This window comes from Protopterus annectens, chromosome 11.part0 (assembly GCF_019279795.1).
Source record: "Protopterus annectens isolate FY-2018-M chromosome 11.part0, PAN1.0, whole genome shotgun sequence".
NCBI lineage: Eukaryota > Metazoa > Chordata > Ceratodontiformes > Protopteridae > Protopterus > Protopterus annectens.
In genome coordinates this window covers 121513375-121534122 of record NC_056745.1, presented here as the reverse complement: position 1 = coordinate 121534122, position 20748 = coordinate 121513375, and the positions used below count along the sequence as shown (strand labels likewise).

The 20748-nt window shown below is 43.3% G+C and overlaps 1 protein-coding gene across 1 annotated transcript in view; it reads right to left on the bottom strand.

Moving 5' to 3' along the window:
- The window catches only part of LOC122815199 (serine/threonine-protein kinase WNK1-like), a 3137204-nt gene that overhangs the window by 58791 nt on the left and 3057665 nt on the right, over positions 1 to 20748 (bottom strand). The window contains exon 21 of the mRNA XM_044087493.1: positions 5444 to 5646. Within this exon, the coding sequence (XP_043943428.1) occupies positions 5444 to 5646 (203 nt within the window). The remainder of the gene's footprint in view (positions 1 to 5443; positions 5647 to 20748) is intronic.

Below are 20748 nucleotides of genomic sequence, written 5' to 3'. Positions count from 1 at the left end.
GCAATGCCAAGAGCACTGCTTTCATCTCTAGAACATTGATATGCAAATGGGTCTTGTGTTCCTGCCAGGTCCCTTGGACCATCCTCCCTAGATAATGCACCCCCACACCCTATCTGGGAAGCATCCATGGTCACTGTTGCCAGAGGCTGTTGTGGAGTAAAGGGTAGACCTAATGTGACATGACTGGAAAGGAGCCACCATCTTAGATCCTTCTTGCATGACTCTAATTCTGATCTGGTGGGACATGGGAAGTTCTTGTAAGGACCACTGAGAAAAGAGAAGCCACTGCAGAATTCTCATGTGCATCCTGGCTAACAGAACTAGGGTAATCGTTGATGCCATCATTCCTAGAACTTTCAGGACTGTTTTCACTGTTACTTTTGTCTTTGTCAGGAGATCGGAAATTTGTTGTCCAAGTACCAAAACTCTTTCTGCAGGTAATTTTGCGATCATAGAGACGGTGTCTAATTCTGCTCCTATAAAGGTAATATGGTGACAAGGCAACAAGGCAGATTTCCCTAAGTTTATTGTTATCCCTAACTGAGAACAAATTTGTAAGGTTTGGTCTCTTGACCGTTGTAGTAGATACTTGGTGGTGGCAGTCAGGAGCCACTCTTCTAGATACAGAAAAAACTGGATTCCTAATAGTCTCAAGTGAGCTGTGATTACTGCCATGCATTTAGTCTACACTCTGGGGGCTGTAGTGAGACCAAAGGGCAGAGCACGGAACTGATAACGACTGGCTTCCAGACGGAAGAGCATGTGACTCCTTGATGCTCTGTCCATTTGTATGTGGCAGTACGCATCTTGGAGGTCTACTGAGCACATCCAATTGTCTTTCCCTTTAAAGGGAAAAATAGACTGCAGTGTCACCATTCGGAACTTGAACTTCTTTAGATATTGGTTTAGTTTGCTGAGATCCAATATGAGTCTCCAGTCCCCTGTTCTTTTTGGCACTAAAAAGAATCTTGAGTAAGTTCCAAATCTTATTTGGTCTGCGGGGACGACGACTTCTTTTGTCTAGCAACTTTTGAATCTCTATAATTGCCTGCTCCCTTAGACTGGGTGAAACATCCAGGATCCTTCGGAGTTGTGGGACGGGAAGGGAAAAGGAAATGGAATAACCTCTGGATATACTTTGTACCCACTTGTCTTTTGTGATATCTCGCCAGGCTTCTGGATACAAAGATACCCCCCCCCCCCATGACTGCCTCCAGAGTAGGACAGACGGGCCTCCTTTCAGGAGTGCTGGAAAGGAATAATGGTTACCTTGATTTTGCGGACCCCCTCTGCCTCGTGGAACATGTCTACCATTATTCCCTCTCCTTCTGCCCCTGGGGAAGGATTCACCTCGTGCATCATGAAAAACTCCCTGGGATTTCTTGAACCACATTTTTCCACTTTTCTGACCCTTAGGATAGGGTCTGGAAGGGACAGAAAAATGCACTCCAATGGCAAAGAGAGTTTTTCCTTCCTGCTCACATCTGGTAAGTGTGTCTTTGACTTTTGGTCCAAAAAGTGAGGAACCATCGAAAGGGGCATTGACAAAGGTAGACTTAAAAGGTTCCGCAAAATTAAACAAACGCATCCAATAGTATCTCCTTAGGGAAACTCCTGAACCCGCTGTCCTCGCTCCATCAGTTGCATAGGAAGTCAGCCTCATGGAGGAGTTAACTATGGAATTTAAGATGGATAGCGAAGAGGTCACTTTGTCTGAAACCCCTGCAGCTAGTGAACCTTGGAGAGCATCTCCTAACTCCTTCAGATCAACTCTTTGTAGCCTAGTGAAGTGCATAAGGTAATTCAGCGATTGAAGGGTAAAAGTTGCTGATGAGAAAATACGCTTCCCATATCTGTCCATCATTCGAGACTCCTTGCTCGGTGGATTGACAGATGACATTTCAGAGTTCCTTCTTGGTGGCTGCTGCCACCACCATAGCATCTACAGGGACGCCTTTGGTAAGAAATTCTTTTTATGCTGGAGCTGTTATGAATTTATTTCGTCTCCTAGAAACTGGTTCCATAGTGTCTGGTGACTCCCCATGCCTTTCGACTAACAAATTCCATTAGTTTATCAAAAGACGGAGGCACCCAGGAGGCTGAAGGTTGAGATCCGAAGGCCTTCAGGTACACAGACTCCTCATCAGAAGGGTTAATGGGCTTCCAGTGCCTCTCTGTTTCAGAGATTTCTAAGATATCTGCAAAGGCGATATCTTCAGAGAGCGACTGTGGAGATCCTTCTGACTTCCTCAAGGTCAGTGTCTGAGGTGACTGACTCGTCTGGTGAGTCCAAATGCTTCCTCTTGCATGTTTCTGGGGAGGTCTCATGAGAGTGGGACTCACCCAATGGGGCTACCTGAGACCGTGAATCTCTGTTGTCCTGAGGACAGGATGGTGTCGAGACAGACGCCGGTGCCCTGGGGGGGGGGAGACTACCAGTACCCTTGTGTAGAGCTGTAGGAAGGGACAGCACATTCCTCATTAGCGCAAAAGCCCCCCCCCCCGCTCCAAGTTCTGCAGAAATAGAAAGAATCCCCGGCTCCGAGACCAGCTCTGAGTCCAATGTAGGAGTCGAGATCACCCGTGCCGAAGCTCCAAGAGGTAAGCTCGGAACTGAGGAGACTCGGGTCCAAGCATCCCCCAGCGGAGCCGACCGGAGAGCTTTGGCTCCTAGACACCCCGGAAGACACCGAGGGTGTCAGGGGAGACGAGGTTTCCAAAATCTTTGGATAGGTCTTGGTACTTAAGATTCTACGGCAAGAGGTACTTGGGACTCCGGCTCTGAAAATCCAGCTTAGCTCAGAGGAGGAATTGACATGGATGACAGAGTCTTCGTTGGCTCTGGAACTGGTTGGGTTGGAGCTGAAAATAATTTAGCCAGCACCGGTGACTTCAGAAGTCTGCACACCACCCTATCCACATCATCATCCAATAAGCTTCTAGAGGTCCTGGAGGAAAGGGTAGGTGAGAGAGATCGCTACAATATGGGAAATCTTAAGGTAGGGGAGACTGGTATTAACTCAGTAGACCGGCTCCGAAAGCTAGTCTCTTTCAGTTCCAAAAGCCGTGGAGCCGAAGGACTTGGCTTGTCCAATTCTATGATCTCTCTCAGTTCCGAATCCCGTGGAGCCAAAGAGATAGATTTGTCTGAATAAATTTTTTATATTTTCTCAGGTGGTTCCGAATGACCAGATGAGGAGGAGGAAGGTCTCTGAAGGTTTGTCAGTTCTGGAAGAATGGGACTTAGGCTTAGAGGTGGTAGTCTGGGTTTCTAAAGCTTCAGAAAATGGAGTTTTTAGAAGCCCTCTGACTATCAACTTATACTTTCTCTCCTGAAAAATGCCGGAACAGAAAGAGTGACAGAAGGTACATGACAACTGCAGGTGAATGGCCCCCAAAAAATAAACACACACACACACACACACACACACACACACACACTATGACCATCAATTAGACACATTTTTTGTGAACATTTCTGACACTTTTTGAAGCTTCCTTCTCTCTAACTGCCTTAGACATTATGAGAATGAAGCACAGACTACAGCCACTATAAATTTAAAGCACTAACTACAAGGAAAACACATAACATATGAAGCCTAATAGCACTTTATAAGAATATAAACACACAGCACATCTATCTTAAGAAAATATATATACATATATATAAAGCAAAATATAGCTCTGCCCTCGAAGTTAAATAGGCACTAGGCCCTCTAACTCAAACGGACCTAGCACTAAAGAGAAAAAACAGTTAGGGAACAAAATTAGTTAAGCCCTCTAATTTAAATGGGCACTTGGCTCTCTAACTCAAAAAAGTCAAGAATCACTAACAAAGAATACACACACTAGAAAAAAGATTTCCGTACAGGATAGTAAAGAAGAAAATAGGCCCTGTGACTAAAAACGACGGCCAACAAAGCAAAACTCACGGTAGTGTAGAAATTAAACAGCAGACACACAGCAGACAGAAAACTAACTATAAAAATCACCTCTAACTAAATATAGAACAATAGTTAAACAAAATATAAAAAGTTTTCAAAAACTTAGCCACGGCCAAGGAGAAAGGCATCTGATCTGGTTGAGCGGCAAATGAGATCTAGGGAATCACACACTGCATGATGTGATAGCTGTTCAGCTACGAGCCAAGTGAAAGACTCAGAGCTATAGTATGCGGCCAAGTTGCAGCAGAGGATCGGCTCTGAACCCAACCAATAAGAATGAAGACGAGATAGGACAACATAACCTCAAATGGTTTACAGAAAAAAGGCTAAAATCAAAGTGCAGTACTGTTAGATTTTTCAAGAAACTCCCATCCTCAATTTAGTACAGCCTGTACCCTAAACAAGGTATTCTGGGATCCAATCTTCCTGGTCAAAAGCTTCTTCTCCCTTAACCACCATGTAGCATTAGTAGTCAGGACATCCTTCTATACAGCCAGCTGATATCTAAAGGCATCTCATCCAGGTTAAAAAAAGTTATTTCTCTGTACTCAGCACTAATTATACCAATTAAACAGTACAGTGTCCCTTTGACATGTACTTATCCAAACACATCACACAGTTAAGAAACACCCTAGAGGTTCTTAACTGAAGGGTATTGACCTAAAGACACTCAGACACCAAGAAAAGTTTGTTGCCCTATCCTTATACTCAGATCTCCATGTCGGAGTGCGTAAGAGACAACTTATTGTATGCTATGCCATCAAGGGCCAAACCCTCCTTGACCTCTTGCTCTTCCTTAACAGAAACAAGCTCCACAAACACTAATCTATGACATAAATCCTATACATGCTGGAGGGAGAGAGAGATTCCACAATGTTTACACCATCTCTGTAACAAATTGTCTGTATATGTGAAACACAGCAACACCCCCACCACCTCCTTCAAGGCAAACCATGCCAAGTGGTTGGGGACTTGCAAATTCATTCCTGCTCTGACTGGTTCTGCCCTTCTGGAAGTGGGACATACAGCACACTTACTTGTTTTGCATCTAGTATGATCCCTTAGTGGAGTCCTGGACTGATAAAAGGCTTCTGGAAAACACACAGCTCAACATTTTAAGCCTGTCCTTTACAGGTTACTGGCAACTATGAAGTGCATTTTCAGATGATGTTGGAATACTGGTCATATTAAGTGAGATACTCACTGAACCAACCCAACAGTAGCTGAATTAGCTTTCCTGTTTATTTAAGTCTATGATCAATAATTTCTACATATACTTGTACCTATGAAGTATATTGTGTTAAGTCAGAGCAATATGCCCCATTTTACACTACAGTGGGTTAAACAGTTAACCTACAAGCAATGTAACCCCTCTTTATATTAAAAGAAATGCATGTTACATGAACGCAAGATGACCATTTTCTACACTGTGATACCTTCTACTCTTCACATCAATACCTTTATATCCTTAGTCTTAAAAAAAAATTAGAATTTCTTACCTCTGAATAGTTTTGACCTTGTGGCTTTTGTGCTCGCTTTCCTGTAAAATTCATGGCATCACGGGCCCAGTTATCAACAAGTTTGTGCAGGTCATCTGTGAATGTTCCTTTTCGAATGGAGGGGACACCAGTTTGCTGAGCAAGGCCCGTCTGGTTAGTCCCAACTGTACCAGTACTGCCAACTGTATTAGTGCTGTTTGTTCCTAAATCAAAGAAAGAAATGCACAGAAATGTATCAGAATCTTAGACTTGTGTTTTCTATAATGTGATAAGGGGAAAAAAATTATGAACTAGCTAGTCTGCCAGGTGCGTTAAAAGCAGTTTTTGTTGATCTGCAAAGTTATCAGCCTAAAAACTTCAGTAATTTGTAAACTAAAATGCTATTTCCTCTTGTAAATACTTTGACACATGAATACATCTCTAGCAACCTGGTAGTACAAAAAGGCTTTTAATAAAACTACTCATGATTAATCCCAAACAAAACTAGATTCATAACTTCTACCAGAACATCAATATATTACTTTCTGTCAACTTGCAGTGGCAAGGACATTGCCCAGTATATTTAAACATACTAATCCCCTCAAAAAAAAGTCCTCTCCTGGAACTGCTATTAAATGCAAGCTGCTGACCACAGAAATGCAACTGAAAGAGATTTGTGGTGCTTACACAGCTGCATATAAATGCATATTTCAGTGCCTGAGGGTTGATAAACTTTGCAAATTATCTCTACTGTAAATGTTCTTAAAGCTGCATGTCTACTCTGCAAAGGTGCACTAATGAATTCTATTCTCTGCTGTGCTGCAAAAAGGGAGTTCAACTTAAACCAATTACATTCATCTCTAGGCTCATAAATACTCCCCCTCAAGTACATCTGCAGTAATGACCACACGTATGATATCATCCTTTAAAACAAATGATAAACAGAGTGCAACATCCGTATGACCTGGGGTGCTCATGTATGAACTTTACTGTTTGCAGCGCTGTTATATCTCCTATTTGTATGGCATACTGCGTTTGCTGCTTTTAAGCATTTTTTAGTATTTAGACTTCACAATAAAGCACCATGTGTTGTTACCTTTGACAACTACATGTAGTACACCACACTGTACACATCTTCAAAGAGATCATGAATATGTCACACTATGATCTGGAAAAGGGTTATGCAATAAAAGACGTCATCTACTCACCATAATGTTCCATTTGCTGTGTCGATCTTCATTCTTGAAGAATGGGACTCATTTCCAATCCTTGGAACCGGCTCGACCGTTATACAGCTCACGCCAGCCAAAAAACTCTTGAGCTAAAACTCTACCCACAATCCCCCTCTCTCCACTATCTCAGATCGACTTTGCAGATCAAAACAAAAATATACACAGTAATTATAAGCAGAAGCAATGTCCAGGGAAACAACCCTACAGAAACCCAGGACAAGGGTTCGATCACCCAGGAATCTACAGGAGGGAGAAGGTGGTTGGGATGTCAAGAATGAATGAAGATCGACCACACAGATGGAATGTTATGGTGAGGACATAGCTTTTTTATCTGATGTTGTCAATCTTCGTTCATTCTTAATGAATGGGACACAGCCCCCAGCTACTTCAGTCCCTGGGTGGCCTTATGGAAGGATATTCCTGAGAACCATAAAGCCAAAGGATACTCTTCCCCTGGAGACCGTATCCAATTTGTAATGAGTGATAAAGGTATGAGACATAGCTCAAGTTGCAGCTGCACATATTTTGTCCACAGAAGCATTTGAAGGAAAAACTGCTGATGTGACAACTGATCTGGTTGAATGCTCTTCAACAGGTACAGGTAACATTTGGTCATTACGTGCATAAATAAAGGTAACACAATCTCTCAGCATACTTCTCAACCTGGAAACATCAAAAATCTGGACAAGACCCATGAAAAATTGGTACAAATCTGTACGCTGATTAACATATAATTTACAAACATAATTACGTAACCCCGCCCACTCCAATGGAATTGTGGGATACCAACTTTCAAATGCAAACTGAAGTACAGACAACCAAAATATGGTACCAGTGTCCCCCTTGCAGCCATTACAATGTCCCATTACCTGGCTATTTTGCTCCATTTAACATATGTTCTTATCTTCTAATAGCTCTCATGGATAAAGACATTGTAACATCCAGCGAAAAGTAGTCCTAAAAATAGTTACAAGTCTTAGTACAGAGTGTGAAAAAAGAGACATGCGACTGATATAAAACACGTCAGAATGAGTTCCTAACCAACAGAGAAATATTTATACTTAAAAAAAATACTTTAAAATAATACAGAGTAATCTTTGCCGGCTCACAGATGGCTACAACCATGCATGACACACACACAAAATTATGCCTTATTGTACCGCCATAGAAATAAGGATACAGTGGCTAAAAACAATACTACTGATGAATTTCCACTGCGACATAACCAGCAGATTTTACTAAAACTGAAAGGCAACAGACCAGACTGCACATTAAACTGTAATGCACAACTGTATTAAATATTAGCTGCTAAAAGTTACAGATAGTGTCCCTCAGTCAAGTAGGCTTGTAGGACCATGAAGTTTAGAAAAAGAATATGTACATATATATTCAAACCATTCCTCTCAACCTTTTAGCACAAGAAATTTTAACAAAGCATAAACTAATGGGGGGAACAAAGGCCCCAAAATATGGACAGATTTTAAATATAGTTCTTATAAACTTAGAGAGTTGCTACAGTAACACGACTTGTGTTGGCCTGAATTTTCTGATGGATCTGAAGCCTGAAACTCAAACGTATGTCCTTATTTAGTGACTTCATTCCTGACTGACTTGTCAGAAAACCACAAATTTTATGAGGAACAGATCAAAAATATATGGTAAAAATCTGGACATTCTGCAAAAATCTGGAAAGTTGATGGGTATGATTCGTATATCAATATTTTATGAAGTGCTAATCAGGGCTGGAAATAAGTGAACTGGAGCCCCAGATAAAGTTTGTCCTCTCCCATTTAACAGAACCCATAAATATAACTATACACAAACATATATGCACACACACACACATTACATATAAATACAACCGCGGTGGTGGTGCTGCGGTAGCGTTGTCGCCTCACAGCAAGACATTGTCCTGTTCGATTCTCAGCTAGAGCGTCTTCTGCGTGGAGACATGCATGAATGGGCGTACCTTCGTTGAAGGTTGTGCATCAGGGCTGGCAACTCTGCAGGTAAAAATCAACTGCCAATCATTAGCGGACCGGAGTTCCGCTGTGGCGACCCCTAACCGGGAAAAGCCGAAAGCCACAACATGTTTTATCTTCTTACTGTGCAGTTGTATACATCTGCCTGCTCAGTCATCACTGACTTATTCACCCTGTCTGCTTCCACATTATTGTTTGCCCTCAGTTTCTTCATTGGCTATCAGAGAAAACCTCACCACAGTGGTGATGCTCACTGGACAATACAGTAGCAGCAAAGTACAGTTGTGTACACTTACCATAAATGTAGATGTTCGAGTGTATTCACTGTTGCAGTCATTACATCTGGGTAATCTGCTGGCAGGCTGCCATCAGTCGGCCCGATTAACAAAGTCTTGGGTCCTGCATCAGTTGCTGTCCCTTCTTCCATGATGTCAGGTCGTCAGGGATATAAAACATGCAGCCGACGCCATTACATCAGTTTTTCTTGCCCCAGATATCAGGTGCCCCCCAAATGGGGAGCAAAATATATATATATATAATTTAAAACACAAAAAATATACCTCCAAACAAAAGCAACTAGCTGAAGTGACTGCTAAAAGGAAAGCTGTTTTCCAGGAGAGAAATTTTAAGTCTGCAGTAGCAGCTGGCTCAAAAGGAGGGAGAGTGAGTTTTTCCAATACAAAATTGAGGTCCCAGGCGGGGGTTGGAGCTTTCCTGGGAGGTCTTAAGGTTTTGGCCCCTTTGAGATACTGCTTTAGCACAGGATGAGAGAAGAGGGGAGGTTCTGTGTTGTAATAAGCTGAAATGGCAGAGGCATGGATTTTTATGGAAGAAAAGGACAGGGCCTTGTGAAGCATCTCAGTTAAGTATTGTAAAATCTGAGGAATATTGGGCACTGCTGTGCTTATTCCTTGTGATTGGTTCCACGCACAGAATCTTTTCCATTTGTCAGCATAAGATTTTCTAATACTAGGCCTTCTCACCTCCAAAATGACATCCATCACAGGTTTGCTGAGGGATGCTAAGGGTGAATTTAGGTGATTAGCCACGCTGCAAGATTCAAAGTTTGGAGCTGTGTGCGCAGAATTTGGTTGTTCTGCTGAGACAGTAAAAGTAAAGGTGTCTGAGGCAGGTGCCATGGTGGAAGGTATGACACATTGCGCAGGAGTGGGTACCAGTGTTGGCGATGCTAGTCTGGAGCAATACGAATAATTTTTGGTTTGCCCTGTCTGACTTTTAGTAGATCTTTGGAGAGCAGAGGCAGAGGGGAAAAAGCATAGACTGATAGGGCATCAACTTTCCAAGCTTTTTTGTGATGAGTTCTTGTGCAGAATTTGTCCAACTGATAGTTCTGGGGTGAGGCAAAAAGATCTGTCTCCCCCATTTACGTGTCAACATGCTGAAAATCCATGGTTCCAGTTTCCATTCGTGTGGGTCCATGAGATATCTGCTTAGTTCGTCTGCCAGAGTATTCAGCTTTCCTGACAGGAAATGAGCTTGTAGCTGTATTTGATATGTCAAGGCCGTGTTCCACAATGCCATGGCTAGTCTGAATGAGCTTGTAGCTGTATTTGATATGTCAAGGCCGTGTTCCACAATGCCATGGCTAGTCTGCAAAGGGGGTAGGAATGTGTGCCCCCCTGCTTGTTTATGTACCACATAACTGTGGTGTTTGTCTGTCTTTATCATTAATTGTCCTGGATGAAGGTAGTCCTTGAAGGCTGTCAGTGCATTCTGTACAGCTAGTATCTCTTTCTGATTGATATGAAGGTGCATTTGATTTGGGCTCCATTTGCCCTGAATGCACTTCCCTGCTAGATGAGCCCCCCAAGCATAGTCTGATGCGTCTGTGGTTAGGGTTGGGCGGCAGGCGGTGGAGTGAATGGCAGTCCCTTGTTTTGGTGGCAGGCCTCTGCCCACCATAGGAATTCTAGTTGCAGGCAAGGAATGATAGGAATCATTGTTTCTAGGCTGTGACAATGTTGACTCCATAAACTTTAAGTACCACTGAAGTTTCCTCATATGCAGTCTTGCATATGGAATTAGAAGAATGCAGGAGGCCATGAACCCAAAGGCTTGCAGAATTTGTCTTGCACATATAGCAGGGTTTTATTGGCCACCTGTTTAAAGTAAGCCAACAATTGAATTTGCTTTTCTGGCATAAGGTAAGCCATCTGGGCAGTTTTATTCAAGCTTGCACCCAGGAATGTAATTTTTTTGAGAGGGTACCAGTTGTGATATCTTTTCATTTATGGTGTACCCTAGACAAGTTGGAACCCCTTTTTACAAATGCCAGATGCTTTAGAAGAATGTCCTTGTTTTCTGCCTGAATTAGACAATCGTCCAGGTATGGATATATTTGAATATTTCTTTGCCTGCAAAATGCAATTATTGGAGCCAGGCACATTGTGAAGACCCTGGGCGCAATTGATAAGCCAAAGGGCAGTGCAGAGAACTGGTAATGCAAGTAGCCTGCTTTGAAGCGGAGGTATCTTCTGCAAGATTCCCTGATTGGGATATGCAGGTAAGCCTCTTAAGTCTAGAGTTACCAACCAGGCATCTTCGCCTAGCATAGGAAGTAACTGTTGAAGAGTCAGCATCTTGAATTTTGGAATGTCCAGAAATGAGTTTAGAGTAGTTAAGTCCAGAATTGGATGCCATGATTTATCTTTTCTGGGTACCAGGAAAAGTCTTGAATAGAAACCTTGTCCCTTTTCCTCTTCTGGTACTGGTTGAATAGCCCGCATGTTCATGAGAGACAGAACTTGTTTCTGGGTCTTTGCCCACTGATTTGGGGGCAGGTCTGGCCATCCGTTTGGGATTGGTAACATGTGGAAATGTAATCTGTATCCCTGGGATACTATATTTAAAACCCATTTTGTCCTGGGTTATAAGTTGCCAGTTTTCCCCCAAAAGGGGCTGCTAAAAGTTAAGTGCTTGGTGAGTGTACAGGGAAGTCATTGAGACTGTTTTCCATAGGGGGGTACCTTACTGTTTCCAGATTTGGAGGTGGAGGCACCCCATTGTTTTGTTCTAAAAGTCCCATGTGACTGAAACCTGGAGCCTTTGGAATGTCTGGGTTTGACTTGAGTGACTCTCGAAGGAACTGGAAAGGACAAGTTCTTAGTAGGCCAGTGTCTACTAAATCTTGGAGGTTGCACTTGTAAGAAATCTTTCACAGTTTGCATAGATTTAGCTTTATCTTCCATCTTTTTTAAAACTTCTTCAGCCATATTACCTAAGACACGGTCCTGTTGTAAAGGAGCATCCAACAATTTTGCTTTAACAGGATCAAGCAGAGTTTGCTCTTTGAGCCAAGCATGCCTTCTTAGCACAGACCCAGTTATAGCAGCCCTGCAAGAAGCCTCCAAAGAATCAAAACCACATTGCAAAGTATGTTTTCCAACTTGTTCAGCTGAATGCAATAAATCCCATAAATCTTTATTTTCCACACAGTCAGAAATTAACATATTCTGTTTAAGCAGTCCCATGATATGCTGTTGATATTTAAGCATATGAAATTGACAGTTTAAAGCCCCGATTGCCAAGGTTGGAGAAGTGTAAACCTTCTTACCCCATCTATCCAGTGCCCTGGAATCTCCATTAGAAGGGGTAGGATTTTTAGCAGTAGAGGTCTTAATGCCCTTAGGACCCTGAGAAATGGTTTCAGGATCTGCAATAAGATTTTTGAAAAGAAATTTGTGGGAGTCAGGAACTCTGTAGTATCCGTCTGGCTTACAAGGAGCCGGAGGCAAAGAATCAGGAGCCATACTAGATTCTGAAAAAACATCATCAACAATGTGTAGAACAGGAGGTATAGCCAAAGGCCTATGCTGAGGAAGAAGAAAATCCCCAAGTCTCTTTTTAGATTCAGAGAAATCCTGACTTTCCTAGTGGAAATGTTCCCTTAAGGTATGTAAAGTTTCCCCAAAAAGAAAAATCCTCAGGGGGAGAAGCAGAAGGAATGGAATTTTCTGCATCAGAGTCCTCATAAGTAGATATAGACAAATCCTGTTCATTAGAAAAGTCAGAAGAAATAGAATCCTGTTCAGAAGATTCATAATCAATGCCTTGCCTAGGCCTCTTAGAAGGAGGGGGTTGGCTACCTCTGATCAGAGTAATTAAATCTTCAGCGATTTTGATCATTTGTTTTTTAGGCATAGAGGCCTGCACATGTGGCCCAGGCGTCAGTTTTTTTACACACAGATTTAGATTTTGGCCTTAGTTTTGAAGATGGCGTTGGTCTAATATACAAATCTGTAGGCCAAAAAACACCCTCAGAAGGTGGTGCCTGCACAGCGGCTCTGGACCCATCTAAGGCAGAAACCTCCGCGGGTTCCATAACTGAAGTATCTCGCGGCATACCGGACTCTGAATGGGTGTCAGTAGAGGCCTGTGAATCAGAAGTAGCCAGTATCAGGGGCTGCGAAAGTGCCTCACTGAGTACCGGCAAACTGGCGACTTGCTTAGGAGAAGCGTCGTCAGTTTTGGACCTCGACGGTCTGTCTTTTTCTTTGCTTTTTTTAGGTATTCTGGTAGTCGGATTGCTAACCGTGACATTTCTGGATAATTAAATCATGAGCCAAAATATTTAGAAGCAAAAATATACAGACGTTTAATAGTGCACTGATAAAATTTAGCACAAAACCGACAGCAAGGTACGTTGTGGTCATGGCCTAGACAAGGAATACAGTACAAATGAAAATCCTTATGAGGTATTTGCTTCCCACAAGTAATGCAATTGTTAACTTTTACTGACATCGGTAAGGAGCAAGAAAAAGTTTCCCCAACGAGGTAATTAGCTTTTAGTTGAAGACTTCGGTTCTGAAACTTGAAAACAAAAATTTCAGGAGTCTGCCAACCGGCACTTGCGAACTGCTTCTGCTTCGGGCACCGCTCGGCAAGAAAAACTGATGTAATGGCATTGGCTGCATGTTTTATACCCCTGACGTCATGGAAGAAGGGACAGCAACCGACACAGGACCCAAGACTTTGTTAATCAGGCCGACTGAGGGCAACCTGCCAGCAGACTACCCAAATGTAATGACTGCAACAGTGAAACATGAAGAACATCCACTATGGCACTGCTTATCACAACTAACCATTCAGTAACCAGATAAGTGAATCAGTCTAAAGTCCCTTTTCAGTCATAACCCAGGCTGACAGATAAGTTAGTCTGATCTGCCAGGTCTGCATGTACATTTGGAGAAGAAAATCTGACAGGAGTTCAGCATGTAAGACATCTGTTAACTAATAACAGATACAGTATACGCACACAACAGTGTGTTATAAAGTTAGACAACCAAGCATCAGGAAGACTGAAGAGCTGTAGTAATGAAATACATAAAGAAAAAACACAAATGACAAAGACAAGTAATCAGTAGTAAAGCCATAAAAGGTGAACCCGGAGACATGTTGCAAAAATAAAACATTTAATACCGTCAGAAAGAAACAGACTTTTCAACTCCCCTACTAATACAAACAAAATTTAATTCAAGTGACTGCTTCTTTGAGCAATTGTTGCATCATGCAAAATTACAGTTGTGTACACTTACCATAAATGTAGATGTTCGAGTGTATTCACTGTTGCAGTCATCACATTTGGGTTATCTGCTTGCAGTAGCCCTCAGTCGGCCTGATTATCAAAGTCTTGGGTCCTGCGTCGGTTGCTGTCTCATCTTCCGTGACATCAGGTATTCAGGGGTATAAAGCATGCAGCCGACACCATTTCATCAGTTTTTCTTACCCCAGATGTCAGGTGCCCCCCTTAAGGGGAAGCAATGAAATATATATATATATATATATATATATATATATATATATATATATATATATATATATATATATACACACACACAAGCTTTTAAGTATAGTAGAGGAGAACAGAAGTATAGCCAAAAGAAGTCAGGGGGTTGGAGGGAGGGTAACCAGGACTGCAACAGTGAATACACTCGAACAACTACATTTATGGTAAGTGTACACAACTGTACTATGTTCTTCGTGTTTCACTGTTGCAGTCATCACATTTGGGTAGATTCCCAAGGCTAAGGATGGGAGGAGGAATTTAGACAGCTTTAGGACCAGCTATAAGGCCCTGCAAGACTGCAGTGGCAAAGCCAGCTCTGGATTTAGAGAAAATTGGCAAATGGTAATGCTTGGTGAAAGTATGTACAGAACTCCAGGTAGCAGCTTCTAGGATGTCTCTGGTAGGGACACCTCTGAGAAAGGCTGTAGAGGTACATGCAGCCCTGGTTGAATGGGGTCTAATCCCCTGTGGGATAGGTTTTCCATGGTGCTTATAGCAGAAATGAATGTAATGGCTTATCCTTTTAGAAATGGTTTGCTTTGAAATAGCCTTCCCCTCTGCCCCTGCAGCAAATGCCACCAGCAGTTGTTCAGATTTCCTTTGAGGTTTAGTCCTGTCCAAGTAAAATCGAAGTTGTCTGTGCACATCTAAAGAGTGCAGTATCCATTCCCCTTTGTTCTGTGGATTAGAAAAGGTTGGCAAATGAATGGACTGATTAAGAGCCACACTGGATACCACCTTGGGCATGAAAGAGGGATTGGTCCTGAGGGACACCCTGTCTGCATGAAAGATGATGAAAGGCTCCACTGCCATAAGGGCCTGTAATTCAGATACCCTTCTTGCTAAAGTGATTGCTAAAAGGAAAGCTATTTTTCAAGAAATACATTTTAACTCTGCAGTTGCAGTTGCAGCTGGCTCAAAAGGAGGAAAAGTAAGTTTTTCCAATACAAAATTAAGGCCCCAGGCTGGTCTTAAGCTTTTGGCCCCTCTGTGGAACTGCTTGAGCAGTGGGTGAGAAAAGAGGGGTGGTTCTGTGTTGTAATGAGCTGAAATGGTTGAGGCATGAATTTTGTTGGAGGAAAAGGAAAGGCCCTTGTGAAGCATCTCAGTTAAGTATTGAAGAATCTGAGGTAAATTGGGCGCTGCTGCAGCCATCCCTTGAGTTTGGTTCCAGGCACAGAATCTTTTCCATTTTTCAGCATAAGATTTTCTAGTACTAGGTCTCCTTGCCTCCAAAATGACATCCAACACTTGTTTACTGAGGGATGGTAACGGAGAGATTATGTAATTAGCCAGGCTGCCAGGTTCAGGGTTTGAAGCTGGGGGTGCAGAATCTGGCTTTCCTGCTGAGACAGCAGGGTAGGGTTCAGAGGGAGGTGCCATGGGGCCAGCTGTGACACACTGTGCAAGAGGGGGTTACCAGTGTTGGCGTGGCCAGTCTGGTGCAATCAGTATCATCCTTGGTTTGTCCTATTTGATCTTTAGCAGTACCTTTGGAGAGGAGAGGCAGAGGAGGAAAGGCATAAACTGATAGATTTTTCCAGCTGAAGGACAGAGCATCCACTTTCCAAGCTTGTTTGTGGCGAGTCCTTGTGCAGACTTTGTCCAACTGGTAGTTCTGGGGGGAGGCAAACAGGTCTATATCTGGGATCCCCCATTTGTTAATCAACATGTTGAAAATCTTTAGTTCCAGTTTCTACTTGTGTGGGTCCATGCGATTTCTGCTTAGTTCGTCTGTCAGTGCATTTAGTTTTCCTGGCAGGAATTGAGCCTGTAGATGCACTTGGTAGCTCAAGGCTGTATTCCACAAAGCCATGGCTAGTCTGCAGAGGGGGTAAGAATGGGTACCCTCCTGCTTATGTACCACATAACAGTGGTGCTGTCCGTCTTTACCATTAATTGTCCTGGAAGAATGTTCATAGGTAGGTACTAGGCTATCGGCCCAAGGGCCTATGCAAGCCTAGCCAACAAGGTTCCCTGGCTTACACCACCCAAGAAAGTTATTTTCCTGTGCCACTGACTAGCAGACACACAGAAGTGATCCCCGGGGTGTATTTCCTATTTCCCATCCAATCAAAAAGATATTTCTTGAAGAGTGCTAATAAAGAACTTTGCTTGACATAGATGGGTAGCCTGTTCCAGAGTATGGGAAGTCTCTGGGATAGGAATCTATCCCTCCAGCATGTCCTGTTTATTGTGGTGACAAGGTTTAGGTCCCTAGAGCGTGTAGCTCGGATGGATTGGGATTTCTTTAGGTGTAGCATGTCCAACAGCTCTGGGTTTGACATAGCTTTATATGGACGGCGCAGTGGTGCAGCTGTAGCGTTGTCACCTCACAGCAAGAGGTTCTCTGGTTCGATTCTCGGCTGGGGTGCCTTCTGTGTGGAGTCTGCATGTCCTCCCTGCGTTCGTGTGGGTTTCCTCCGGGTGCTCCGGTTTCCTCCCATGTTACAAAGACATGCATCTGGAGCCTTTCTCCCCGGGCCTCCGCTGAAAATTGGCTTTGTTCCAAGTCGGACTTTCCCGGTTAACAAATGTTAAATAAATAAAAAAAATAAAAAATGTTAGGCAGAGATCACCTCTGAGTAGGCGATATGCTACGGAGTAAAGCTGGAGTTTTTTGAGGCGGCCAGTGTAGGGCATTTGTTTGAGTCCAGTAATCCTCTGTGAGGTACTTCTGTGGCCTTTCCAGCTGCTGCAGATGTCTTGTGAGGTACATTCCAAAAGGGGCGTTGTACTCTATAATGGGTCTAATGAGTGATGAGTAGAGGGTAACAATGACCTCTTTTTTCCTGGACAAGAACCCTTTTATGATGAGGTGTGCCACATAGAAGGACTTCCTGACTACTGTGGCGATGTGACTATCAAAGGAGAGACTACTGACCACCTGGGTCCCAAGGTCTCTTATCACGCATTCGGTGTTAAGTAGATTGCTGCCTATGTGGTAGTTTATGGATACAGAGTTTTTACCAAAGGGGATGACAATGCACTTTTGGCATTGAGCTTGAGGCCATGGCTCTGTCACCAGGCATTTGTCTCAGAGAGGCCCTTCTGTAGGATGTTCACATCATTTGGGGACTTGACTCTGGCTCCTAGTTTGCAATCATCTGCGAACTTCGTTAGCCAGAGGCCTTCTGTGTTAGCCTGTACTTCAGAGAAGTAGATACCAAACAGGAGTGGTCCCAGGACGGAACCCTGTGGTACTCCACTTGTCACTGGTTTGAGGTCAGATTTGGAGTCTGCAACTTTTACAGTGTGGGTTCTGTCAGTGAGCCAGTTGGCAACCCATCTTGTGACGTCGGGATTTATGCCAGGATCCTTGAAGGCTGTCAGAGCATTCTGTACAGCTAACATTTCTTTTTGACTGCTATGCAGGTGCATTTGACTTGGGTTCCATTTGCCCTGAATGCACTTCCCTGCCAGGTGAGCCCCCCATGCATAGTCCGATGCATCTGTTGTTAGGGTTTGCGTGGCAGGGGGTAGAGTGAATGGTAGTCCCTTGTTTTGGTGGCAGGCCTCTGCCCACCAAAGGAATTCTAACCGTAGGCAAGGTATGATAGGAATCATTGCTTCTAGATCCTGAGAATGTTGACACCATAGGCTTTTTAGATACCATTGTAGTTTCCTCATATGCAGTCTTGCATATGGAATTAGTAGAATGCATGAGGCCATGAACCCCAAGGCTTGCAGTATTTGCCTTGCAGATAGCAGGGTTTTGTGGCCACTAGTTTGAAGTAAGTTGTCAGATGAATTTGCTTCTCTGGTGTGAGGAAAGCCATCTGGGAAGTGTGTTCAAGCTTGCTCCCAGGAATATAATTTGTTGACAGGGTACCAGATGTGCTTTCTTTTCGTTTATGGTGTACCCCAGACAAGTTAACACCTTTTGTACAAATGCCAAATGATTTAGAAGGATGTCCTGGCTTTCTGCCTGAATTAGACAATTGTCCGGGTATGGGTATATTTGAATATTTCTTTGCCTGCAGAATGACTGGTGCTAGGCACTTTGTGAATACCCTGGGTGCAGTAGATAAGCCAAAGGGGCAGTGCAGAGAAGTGATAGTGCATGCAGCCTGATTTGAAGCATAGGTATTTTCTACAAGATTCCCCGATTGGGATGTGCAGATAGGCTTTCTTTAAATCCAGTGTTGCCAACCAGGCATCTTTGCCTATCATGGGAAGCAACTGATGAAGAGTTAGCATCTTGAATTTTGGAATCACCAAAAAGGTGTTTAGGATAGACAGGTCCATGATAGGACGCCATGAGTTGTCTTTTCTGGGTACCAGGAAAAATCTTGAGTATAAACCTTGTCCCTTTTCCTCTTCTGGTACAGTCTGAATAGCCTTTAATCCTGAGAGAGAGAGAGAGAGAGAGAGAGAGAGTACTTGCTTTTGAGCCTCTGCCCACTGATTTGGGGGTAGATCTGGCCAACCGTTTGGGGTTGGTAACGTGTGGAAGTGAAATCTGTATGCTTGGGAAACTATGTTTAAAACCAATTTGTTCTGGGTAATGAGTTCCCAGTTTTTTGCTTGCAGAGCAATCATTGCCCCTAAAGCAGCAGTCAGTTGAGAAGTGCTTGGAAGTTTTAAAGTTAAGTCACTGAGACAGCTTACTACAAGGGGGGGGGGGTCTTACTACTCCCTGATTTGGAAGTGGGAGCCCCCTACTGCTTTGTCCTGTGCGTACCCTGGGACTGAAGCCTGGGCGTTCTGCTGGTTCTGGGTTTGAACTGAGAAGTCTTGGAAGAGGCAGGAAAGGACCAATTTTTTGAGGGCCAATGCCTACTAAATCTAGGAGGCTACACTTGTAAGAAATCTTTAATAGTTTGCATAGATTTAGCGTTTTCCTCCATCTTTTTAAGAACTTCTGCTTTGTTGTCAAACAGGCGGGTCCTGATTTAAGGGAGCATCCAGCAATTTAGTTTTAACATGATCTGGCAAAGATTGCTCCTTAAGCCAAGCATGCCTTCTAAGCACAGATCCGGTGACAGCAGTCATGCAAGATGCCTCTAGTGAATCAAAACCACATTGCAAAGTAGGTTTTCCAACCTGTTCAGCAGAATGCATTAAGTCCTGTAAATCCTTATTTTCAGCACAATCAGGAATCAACATAATTTTCTGTTTAAGCAATCCAATAATATGCTGCTGATACTTTAACATATGAAACTGGCAATTTAAGGCCTTGATGGCCAAGGTTACAGAGGTGTATACCTTCTTACCCCATCTATCCAGGGCCCTGGAATCTCTATCAGAGGGGGGTAGGATTTTTGGCAGTAGTAACCTTAAAGCCCTTGGGTCCCTGTGAAATGGTCTTAGGATCCGCAGTAGGAATTTTAAAAAGGAACTTGTGAGAATCAGGAACCCTGTAATATCTATAGGGTTTTCTGGGAGAAGGAGGTAAAGAGTCAGGGGGCTAAGCTAGATTCCGAAAAGGCATCGTCAACGATGTCCAGCACAGGAGGGATAGCTAAAGGCCTGTGTTGGGGCAGGAGTAAGAAATCTCTAAGCCCCTTTGTAGAATCAGAATAATCCTGGCTTTCCCAGTGAAAATGCTCCCTAAGAGTATGCAGGGTTTCACCAAAAGAGAAATCCTTTGGGGGTGGGGGCAGAGGGAATAGAGTCCTCTGCATCAGAATCCTCATAGGTAGATCAGGATAAATCCTGGTCATCAGAGGAGACAGAAATTTCAGAATCCTGGTCAGAAGTATCATAAGCAAATTCAGTCCTATGTCTCTTAGAGGGGGAAGGTTGGCTTTCCCTGATTAAAATAATAAGGTCTTCAGCCATTCTTATCATTTGTTTTTTTTTAGGTATAGAGGCCTGACCATGCGGTCTGGGCATTGGTTTCCTAGGCATGGTTCGAGATTTAGGCCTAGAAGAAGAAGATGGCGTTGGTTTAATACACAAGTCAGTAGGCCTGAATACACCCTCAGAAACCAGTGCCTACACAGCGGCTCCGGAACCATCCAAGGTACAGACATCCACAGGTTCCACAGTTGAAGCATCTCGCAGCATACCGGACTCCAAATGGGTCTCAGTAGAGGCCTGCGAATATGAAATAGTGGGTATTAGGGGCTGTGAAAGTGCCTCACTGAGTACCGGTGAACTGGCAACTAGCTTAAAAGAAGTGTCGTCGGCAGCTTTGGATCTAGGCGGCCTGTCTCTGTCTTTATCTTTGCATTTTTTCAGAATGTCTGTATTCGGGTGGCTTACCAAAGACATATCTGGCAACTGAACAGAGTACCAAAATATTTAGAAGCGAAAATGTACCGACAACGAATAGTTCATGGTTTAAATAAGGCACAAAAC